Source organism: Pogoniulus pusillus, chromosome 7 (assembly GCF_015220805.1).
Source record: "Pogoniulus pusillus isolate bPogPus1 chromosome 7, bPogPus1.pri, whole genome shotgun sequence".
Classification (NCBI taxonomy): Eukaryota; Metazoa; Chordata; class Aves; order Piciformes; family Lybiidae; genus Pogoniulus; species Pogoniulus pusillus.
The window spans coordinates 36,728,788-36,739,090 of NC_087270.1; the positions used below are offsets into that span (position 1 = coordinate 36,728,788).

General features: G+C 51.5%; 1 protein-coding gene across 2 annotated transcripts in view; it reads left to right on the forward strand.

Annotated features, from left to right (window-relative positions):
- The window catches only part of ASXL2 (ASXL transcriptional regulator 2), a 108,670-nt gene extending 98,750 nt beyond the window's left edge, over window positions 1–9,920 (forward strand). For both annotated transcript variants that reach the window (XM_064146500.1, XM_064146501.1), the window contains one exon: window positions 3,087–9,920. In XM_064146500.1, coding sequence (XP_064002570.1) covers window positions 3,087–5,513 — 2,427 coding nt within the window. In that variant the 3' untranslated portion in view covers window positions 5,514–9,920. The remainder of the gene's footprint in view (window positions 1–3,086) is intronic.
- The last annotated feature ends 383 nt before the right edge of the window (window positions 9,921–10,303 follow it).

Below are 10,303 nucleotides of genomic sequence, written 5' to 3' on the forward strand. Positions count from 1 at the left end.
GCAGCCAGGCAGAGAGGGAGCTGGGGGTACTGGTAGAGAACAGCTGAAGATGAGGCAGCAGTGTGCCCAGGTGGGCAGGAGAGCCAATGGCATCCTGGGCTGGAGGAGGAACAGTGTGGCCAGTAGGACAAGGGAGGTTATTCTGCCCCTGTGCTCAGCACTGGTCAGGCCACAGCTTGTGTGCTGTGTCCAGTTCGGGGTTCCTTAATTCAAGAGAGATGTTGAGGTGCTGGAAGGTGTCCAGAGAAGGGCACCAAGGCTGGTGAGGGGCCTGGAGCACAGCCCTGTGAGGAGAGGCTGAGGGAGCTGGGGGTGTGCAGCCTGCAGAAGAGGAGGCTCAGGGCTGACCTCATTGCTGTCTACAACTCCCTGAAGGGAGGTTGTAGCCAGGTGGGGTTGGTCTCTTCTGCCAGGCAAGCAGCAACAGAAGAAGGGGACAGAATGTCAAGTTGTGGCAGGGGAGGTCTAGGCTGGATCTTAAGAGGAAGTTGTTGTCAGAGAGAGTGATTGGCATTGGAATGGGCTGCCCAGGGAGGTGTTGGAGTCTCTGTGCCTGGAGGTGTTGAAGCCAAGCCTGGCTGAGGCACTTAGTGCCATGGTCTGGTTGCTTGGCCAGGGCTGGGTGCTAGGCTGGACTGGATGAGCTTGGAGGTCTCCTCCAACCTGGCTGATTCTATGATTGTTACCTGCCTGTTACACAAGTGGAGCTGTGAAGGTTGGTTGCTAATTGCTGTGACTTAGGTGTCTGTTTAAAAGATCTCTTGGGCAGAAGCTTGGACAGTTGTGCAAAAGCCCAAGACTGCTTGTAACAGGGAGCACTGAGTTCATGGCGGAAGCCAGGGACAGCTGGAGAGGAACTGTGAGACTTTAACAAAGTAGGTTGTAGCCCAGGAGTGCAGAGAACTTTGCAGCTGTGGAGGTATCCCCAGCACTACAACAGCAGATCAGGAAAGAACATTGTTGCAGCTTCCTCCATTATGTCAAGCTCAGAAACAAAATTACTCCCCTTTGTTTAAGAAAATACCATCTAGAGCTAATGCAGTTCTCATTTATGCCAGCTGAATGCAGCACAGTACAGACTAGGTGGCAGGGAAAGGCTGTTGCAGGGAACATCTTGGCTTCAAAAGCCCTTTAGCTGCTGAGTCTTAGTGAGAACCTGCATAGGAAGGGAAGCAGGCAAACGGTTGCCACTAGGATGGGGCAGAGTTCCACAGTTTGGCCTGGGCAATAGACCACACACCAGGAACTGCCAGGAAATACCCTGTGAGTGAGTAATAAGCACACTCAGGGTGGGAATTTGATAGTTTTTCAGGAAATAGGCACATGTTTGGGCACCACTGAATTGTTCTTCAGTGATGCTGTGCTCAGTGGTTCGTAGTAAATCCAGAATCCAGGTACAGTGGAGGTTGGAAGGGACCTCTGGTGATAATCCAGTCCAACTCCTTTGCTAAAGCAGTGCCAGCCACAGCAGGTTGCTCAGGATTGCAGTGTCCAGGTGGATTTGGAATCTCTCCAGAGGAGAATGTAGAAACTCTCTGGGCAGCCTGGTCCAGAGCTCTGGCACTTGCAAAGGAAAGAATTTTCTTCTCCTGTTCAGATGGAACCTCCTGGGTGTCAGTTTGTGCCTGTTGCCTCTCTTCCTGTTGCTGGGCACCACTAAAAAGAGTCTGGCCCCATCCTCTTGACACAAATATTTCTAACTATTGAGAAGATCCCCTCTCAGTTTTCTCTTCTACAGGCTAAGCAGCCTCAGGTCTCTCAGCCTCTCCTTGTCAGACAGATGCTCCAGTCCCTTCAGCATCTTTGTAGCCTCTGCTGAACTCTTCCCGGTAGTTCCCTGTCTCTCCTGAAATGGGGAGCCCAGAAGTGTACCCAGACCTCACTAGGACAGAGTAGAAGGAGAAGAGAATCTCCCTCGACCTGCTGGCCAAGCTGTTTTAAATGCACCCCAGGAGACCATGGGCTGGCTGGTGGTGAACTTGTGCTCCAGCACTGCCAGGTCCTTCTCCACAGAGCTGCTTTCCAACAGGTCAGTCTCTAACTTGACCTGGTGCAAGGGGTTATTCCTCCCCAGGTGAAGGATCCTACACATGCCCTTCTTGAACTTCATGAGGTTTCCTTCCACCCATCTCTCCAGCCTGGCCAGGTCAAACAGGTGAACCAACGCAGGAACACCTTTTTACAGTCATCTGTGACTATGAGTAGCAAAGTTTGGTGTCTGTAGAATGGAGACTGTTCTTTTTTTACTGGAATATTCTCTGGTTAAAGTTCAGCTCCCTGGTTTGGGATGTTGGGCAGAAGTGTTTCTGTATGTCCCAAAAATTCTGCTCTCTTCTAAGGCTCTTATATTCTAAGAAGTACACAAATACCAACTCCTTCTCTGGCAAGATTCTAAACCTGTCTGGACACCATCCTGGGCAACCTGCTCTGGGTGACCCTGCTTTATGACAGGGGTTGGACTAGATGATTTCCAGAGGTCCTATCCAACTCCATCATGCTGGGATTCTGTAGACATGAGTGCACTGCTCTCATCATGTACCTCCTAGAAAGAAAGTAAACAGGAAGGATGAGGGTAGTGGAAAGGGTTTTGTAGAAGAAAGGGCTCAAACACAGCAGGTACTTAGCAGAAGGATCATTATTTGTACAGAGACAGGCGTGTAAATGCACAGGAGTAGAAGAGCAGTGCCAGGAAAGGCAGAACAGTGGCACACACTTGAAAAGGGTATAAACTCCGAGCAGATGAAGGCTGAAAGAATGATGGAGCATGAAGTCCAGAAGAAGCTCACAGGTTTTTCTGAGTGTGCTCGATACAAGGCTTTGAGTGGCGGTGTATCATGTTCTCTTGTGTCTGCAGCTGTGGGAGCTGAGCTTCCAGGCGAGTCACTAAGGTCTGTCTGACACCAAAAGATCACACAGGGCTTTTCTTATTGGCCTCGGGTGAGGGAGATGAGGGATTTCTCCAAAGAGATTTCTCCAAAGCTACAACTGTTTCTTTAAGGCCCCAACTATAGACTCTAAGGATCTTCAGTACGTGGGTTGAATGTTTCCTGTATCTCAGCTGCGCATTTCTCCTCCTCTTGTTTCAGATTCCCGTCTCCAGAATCTCCCCAATGCCATTTCCTGCGGGCCAGGTCTCTCCCAGGGTACGTTTCCCACTCTCACTTACCAGTCCAGGAAGAACAGGAGCCAGAACTCTGGCAGACATCAAGGCAAAAGCCCAGCAAGCCAAGGCTCAGAGAGCCGCAGCAGCCGCCGCTGCCGCCGCCGCTGCCGCCGCCGCCTCCAGTGGGGGAGCTGTCCCGGGGCCTGGACCGGGCGGTGGTGGGGCCCCACCGGGAGGTGGAGGAGAGAAAAGTAATGCAACAGCAGCTGGAACCAACGCAACTGGAGCCGGAGGAAATGCACTGGAACTGGCAGGAACTGGAAGCGGGGGAAGTGCGAGAAGGTTTCTTCCCCGTTGTCCAGGGAGCCACAGCCAAATGGAGAACCAGGCCACAGAGCAGGCACCACCTCACAATCCTTCTAGAGCACAACTACAGCAGACTCCCACACTGCAGTCCAGAGCTCCGGCCAGCAATACAGGCACCAGCCCCTCCTCATCCGCGGCAGCGGCACTAGAGAAAGGCAGCAGGTTGAAGCAGAGCCCTCCCAGTGCGACTGCCAGTCAGCCTCCAGGCTCCCAGTACGCTGGCAGCAAAGACCAACAAGAGAAAGCACCTTCTGCTCCAGCAGGGCCAGGCCAGGCCTGTGGGGCACCAGCTGTCAGGGAGGGAACAGCCTGTGTCACGGTATCCACAGCAGATCCCAGCACAAACCTAACTAAGGTAGCACCTACAGCCTTAGGAGGAACCAGCTTAGATGTTTCAAAAAGCAAATCTTCTTCCCCTCCAATGTCTTTGCTAACATCCATGAGCTCAGAAGGCCAGGCTGGAGGTGTGGTCCCCTCTGCTACATCCGTCCCACCCTCTCACACTTCATCAGCAGTGCCTAGCCTTAAAACTCATCCAAGTTCAAGTGCAGCCCTCCCAAAACCAAGCTCCAGTATTCCTGCTAACAACCCTTTGGTCACCCAACTTCTTCAAGGCAAGAACGTCCCTCTGGAGCAAATCCTGCCGAAGCCTCTCACCAAAGCAGCAATGAAAACTGTCTCGCTAGCTCCTCATGAAGAAAAAGGGGTGGCAGCAGCGTCCAGTGCTACAAGCGTAGCAGGGAACAGCACTGGAGCTGAGGGTGCTGAAAGACAATCCAGCTTACCCACGCCACAGACGGGGAAGATCTTTTGCCAGAACAGGCCTCTGCCTCAGGTTCAAAGGACCTTTCCACTCCCCTCGGGAAAGGAGCCCAGTCTTGAGCAGCAGCAGCAGTGCCACGAGGCACTGAGCAAGACAACTCAAGAACAGATTCTTCAGACTCTTATCAAGAGAGTCCAGAGGCAGAATTTGTTGCCAGTCCTTCAGCCTTCACAGCTGAATCTCCCTCACTCAGGCTTCCCGTTAGAAAACAGCTCCAACAGCCAGAGATTTATGCTGGGCTTCATGGGCAGAAGGACATCCAAGCCTGCTATGTCTGGGCATTACCTGCTCAATATTTCCACCTATGGTCGTGGCTCAGAGAGTTTGAGGAGAGGCTTCTCCTTGAACCCTGAAAACCGCCTGTGTCTGAACAGTCCTGCTGATGATGCTCTGAAACCAGAACGTGGGGAATGTGAGGAGGCAGCTGGCCTTGGCAGCAGCAGCAGCAGCGAGGAAGGGGACGCGGATGACGAGAGCACTGGTGACGAACAGGATGCTGTCAGCGTAAAAGAGGAGCCCCAGGCTTCGCAGGCTTCTGCTCAGTGTGAGAAAGAACAGGTATCACACAGCAGGAACTCTCCAGATGACGGCACCCTTGCTCAGAGGGGCGCGAAGGCGGCAGCAGCCGCGCCGCAGCAAGCGGCCGCCAGCAAGGAGAACGTTCAGGCCTTTGACGGGACCGCGCTAGCTCGAGACTTCCTTCAGGCCGCCCAAGAGCAGGTGGCACACGCCATGAGGGGCAAAATGCACGGCAGTCCAGAGCTTTTCAGTCCTTCTGCACCCTCCTCGGACTCTGGGCAGCAGCAGCCCCCGCGGCTCTCTCCTCCGCACCCTCCAAAGCTGTCTGGAAGCGCTGCCCCGCAGCTCATGGGGCCTAGTTACAGCGGCACCATCAATGTCTCCACCTCCCCGGACGTGAACCAAGGGACTCTTATGACTGGGCTGTCTGAGTGCAATCAGTTGTCCAGTAGCATGGGGAACGTCATGTCCTTCTCTGTGACTGTCACCACCATTCCCACCAGCCAAGCTATGAACTCTGGCAACCACAGTCAGTCCATCCCCGTTCAAGCCTTCGCTGAAGACAGCAGCATGGAGGATTCCCCTTCCAAATGTTACTGCAGGTTGAAAGCCATGATCATGTGCAAGGGCTGCGGTGCCTTCTGCCATGACGATTGCATTGGCCCCTCTAAGCTCTGTGTCTCCTGCCTCGTTGTGCGGTAACCGGGACGGGAAGTGGGGAAGAGGATGGCTTTGCTTTAGGAATTACCTTGGGAAGAAACAGGAAATTTACTGCCTTGCACAAGAGACACGTTACAGAATCAGGAATACAGAGTAGAGTTCTTCTTTCATTACAGAAAGAGCACCTTCTTGTACAGTGAGTCTAAACTCAGCTCAACTACGTGAATTGTGACAAGAGTTTGCACTTAAGGAATTATGTAAATACTTCACATTATTTTGGTTAAAAATATTTTTTCAATCTTTTAGGAGGTAGTGTTTGACTTGTAATGCAGCTTCATTAACCCCTTCCTGCTCTTCAGCACATTTGCTGAGCTCTGCTCTAGATGGGGGTGAGGAACAAACCCCTGGCAAAAACCTTAGCCTGGTGTCAGTCTTCTCTGGCCAGAGAGAAGAAGTGGATAATCAAGCAGCTAAACGTTTGTAGTGGCTGGCAATGGAGTGGAAAGCCCTGACTGGGTTCGCTGCCTTGCTCAGAAGTTTGGCTCAGATTGTTCAGAACTGGGAGGCCACAGCACCAGGCTTTCAGGCTGGTGCCTTGGCCTTATGATCAGGGCGCTTCCAGAAGGAATTCTGGGTTGTGCAGCATGGGCTGGTAGTTTTAATTTGCACATCAAGGAGGCAGCTGCAGTGGCCTGGTTTGGGGGTCTTGGTCTGCTCGTGGTGAATGGTGTAAAAGGCAGCTGTGCTGACCGTAGGATTCGGGACTCTAAATCACTAAAGCAACTCGGTAACCTTGATTCTCAGTGACCCCAGGAACCATTTAAAGCAGAGGTCACAAATATGTGCTGAACCACATTTCATGTCTGGACTGTCAGGAATCTGCTTTCTTAGGCGTTTTGAGCGAGCTGGAAGGTGCCATCCGCGATCACCATCCACTGTCACAGCACATGATGGGAGTGAAGCGCGCTCAGCGTCACCCTCAGTCCTGCTGTTCCCTTAACTGTGCTCATTCCAGCCCCTGCAGCAGCCAGAACCTCTCGGAGCGATGTAGATACTTAGCTAAGCATAGGGAAAGGAACGCAGGTGTCTTGCTGGGCCTCGCTGGGGCCGCTCTTTGTGTTTTAAAATACCAAATCAGGCTGGACTCAGCTTGGGTTTTGCCCAGTTGAGGGCTGGGGAAGACTGGAAGAGGGTGCGTGGGACTTGTAGCTGGTGGTGGGACAGAGTGAGTGCTACTGATCCTCCCTTCGGGTGTTCACAAGTGCATTCACTTGTTAATGAAAGCAGCTGCCAAGTGGCACTCTGCTGTCCCAGAGAGGATGCGAGGTACCAGGCTGGCTAACGAAGCACAGGCTGAGCTGCGTTTCCGTGGCTCACCACACGTCCACATCACATTCACGGTCTGTCCATTGTTTCTCTTCTGAAACAGAGTCTCGGAGTCACCAGTCACCTCCGGTCCCATGTCGTTGCTGTTGGGGGTGGGTGGGGGCCATACTGCATCATGGTCAGGGAACAGCTCTATGTATCTTTTTGATGGAAAAGCACTGAATTCACTTTTAATCCAAAGGCCTTTTTAAGATGAAGCAATATTAACAGAACAGGTGGGACAGCTGTTTGGTGAGCTGGGGGTCCTCAGCCTTTCTCCTCTCCCTTTGACTGTGCTACTGCTTTCCCTTGCCCTCTCCCTCACCCCAGAACCTGGCAGAGCTCAGGAAGGATTGCCTGTGAAGCAGTGTGTTTTACCAAGGGGCAGGTGACGATTTGTTTGGTTACCGTGAAGAAAAGAGAGTCACAGACTTCATCCATCATAGCAGAAACGTTTCCTTCCCTGCCCAGCAGAGCACAGTGTCTTACAGAGCAGGATTCATGGGTGTGAGTTAACCAGAGCTGTGGCTTGGTCTCCATTTGGCTCATCTTAAATTCACTGGTGACCTGTGACTTCTTCTTCTTGTCTGCATATCACTGCTCTGACAGCCAGGGAGGAGAGGACTGAAGTGTTAGAAGTAAACCCCATTTTTTAATTTACACCTGAAATCTCAAGCCCCCCACAAAAATTCCTTTCAATTTTTCCATCATGCTGCACATGGTGAGGGGTTGTAGCCCAAGACACACCTCCTGGTCTGTGCACCTTCTCTCTGCCCCCTGCGTGTGTGGCTGAACACCAAACATGGGCTGGCCTCTCCAGTGGTGCCCCCAGGTGCTGTAACTGAGATAATCTGGTTCCCTGGCTTGTCTTCTCCATCAGCACTGATCTGGACAGCAGCCCATCGCTGCCAGCCTCTATCTCCAGTGCTCTCAGAGGAATTCCTGCCCATTTTTTACAGCCTAGGCTGTGGTGTGAAATGGTTTCAAGCTGCATGCCCTGGGGAGCCCAGTACTGAGATCAGAGTCTGTCCACTTCTGATTAGCTCAAGATTTTTCTGGATGTGAGAGAAGTGACAGCAGTGCAATCCTCAGACACTCAGGCCTCTCCAAAGCAGGTCTCCCAGAATAATCCACTTTAGAGATTGTTGCTCATTACAAAACAAACTGGAAAAGTAATTTACTGCCCCAAATAAGAGCAGGGAGGTTTTGCAGGCATAATTGGATTGATTCTGTTCACACCTTTACTTTCACCAGTGAAATTTTTCTAGCCTGACAAGAGTGCTTAGGAAGATGATGAGGGAGCAGCAGGCTGTGGGCTTTTCAACCTGCTACAGCTGCCCCTTGGACAGGCTGCTCCATTGCTTCTCTTGGCATCTTCTAGAGCAGTCCCCAGCCCTTGCTGTGGTCTCAGCTGGTTCCTCCTTTTGAGTCTTACAGCTCTGTAGTGCATGGGTTTGGTTTTCTGTGCCACAGGCACCTCTTGAGCGTCTGCTTTGGCAGAGCAGGAAGCTGCTGCTCCATGCATGGCCCTGCAGGAACACACCTGCTTGGCCCATCGCTGTCCCAGGCTGGGATGTGTACTGACCACGAGGATCTTGGTGTCTCCAGGCTCGTTGGGGACAATGTAGACATCTTGCATCACAATTTGGAAGTTTACAACTCTGTTCAGTGCCTTAGTTGTATTTTAACAGCTCAGCACTTTTCTTGGGCTACTTTTCTGCTATTTCTTTGTTAAAGAAAATAAATTCTTTTAACTGCATGTCTTTGGTTTTAACAGAAGCTCTGAGCTATGAGGTGCAGCTCGATGGAACAGCCTCCAGAGGGTATTAATTAGTTAGGAAATCGTTAGGAATGACAGGGCTCAGTGTGATAATCGCTCTAAGTTCGGGTGAAGTAAAACCTTGAAAGCTTTGCACGTTGTACAGTGCTGATTATGGCACAAAGGACTTTAGAAGGGGGAAAGCCTGCAGCCTGGATAGAAAGTGGCATCAGCCTTCTGCTGCCTGCTACTGAGGCTCCTCCCAGCAGTCTCCACTCTTCCTATCATCCCACCTTCCTGCTGTTCCTTCCAGCAAGGTGGTAAAACCTGCTTCACACTGGATTTATGAGTATGCTGCGGCATAAAGTGCTAGACCTTGGTTCTCTGGGTAGTAAATCAACAGCGCTATAGTAAATGCTGGTAGCAAAGAAAATCTTAGAGGTGATGGTTTCAGAGCTGAACATCAAACCATATTTATAGGAGTAAAACCAACTGGAGTAAGGAAATACACTCAGCTTTCATTTTTTCCCTTCAGGCCACATCCTGCAGTGAAAAGAAGGTACTCAGTCTGATCCAGAGAATTTTAGCCTTCCAGTACAAAACCTCCCAGGTTTGAGTTGTAGAGGAACAGGTCAGTGCAGGGTTTGAGACAGGTTGGTAGTGTGAGTTTTGATTGGCCCTTCTTAAATTGAAAGGAAAGACCAAAATATTCAACAGTCAGTGCTGGTCAGTGGAGTTGTGGCTGTTATAGTGGTAGGAAGTAGCTCATGGGACAGCAAGTTGCTGGTCAAGCCATTAGCAGGCAAGAAGGTATCCTCAGGTTGTTACTTCTGATGGGTGAAGTTCATGCTGCTACAGGAGCAGCTTGCACACCCGTCCTGGGGATGGATCCTACCTGGCATGCAAGCAGGGGTGGGTTTGGAACAGGACTTGGGCTTCTCTTCTTTGGGGAGGGGCTCAATATTATGGGTCACTTGAACCACACAAGTGTGGTGGGCCACCAGGAGGGTGAGGAGCACCAGCCCTACCTAGGAATCTTTCCATCTTCTCCAGAGGTGCTCAGTCTTCATCGTGGCAGTGGTGTGAGAGGCTTATGGTAGGGCTGGAGCAGAAGTCGCCACCACTGTGGTGGCAGGCTGTGCTTGGAGCACCATGGCTTGGAGCAGTTGTGCTAGCTTGAGTCTAGCTGGGATATTTTAGTGAGAGGAATTATAGTCAGGGTAATTTTCTTAAGTGTGGGGGGCAGGTAACACCCAAACCACCACAGCAGTGAAACAGGCTGAGGTGTTTTCCATTGAAAGGCCAACAGCTCCTTCACTGGAATGTCTCACCAGAGGTGCTCAAAGCCTGGACAAACTCTTTGGTTTCACTTGGGAGTTTTGCTTAGGCTCAGCTGTTTGGAAGCTACTCCTGGCTGTGGCTCTGTAGTTACAGGGGTTGGTGGAGGAGGTTTGCTGGGCTCTCCCCAGTCAGGGCTGACTGGGCTGGCACTGGTTGAACATCCAAAATCCCACATCTGAATATGTGGGTGGCAGCAGGAGTGGGAGGGAAGGGATGGCTTTTGCACAATTCAGTTAGCATGGATTAATTGCTGTGTGGGGTTGGAGAAGACTACTCCCAGGACACCTCTGCTGCATTGAGGAGCACATTCAGCCCACGGGCTGGTTGTGGTGTTAACTTTGTGAGCGAAGAGGGTGTCCCTTGCAGA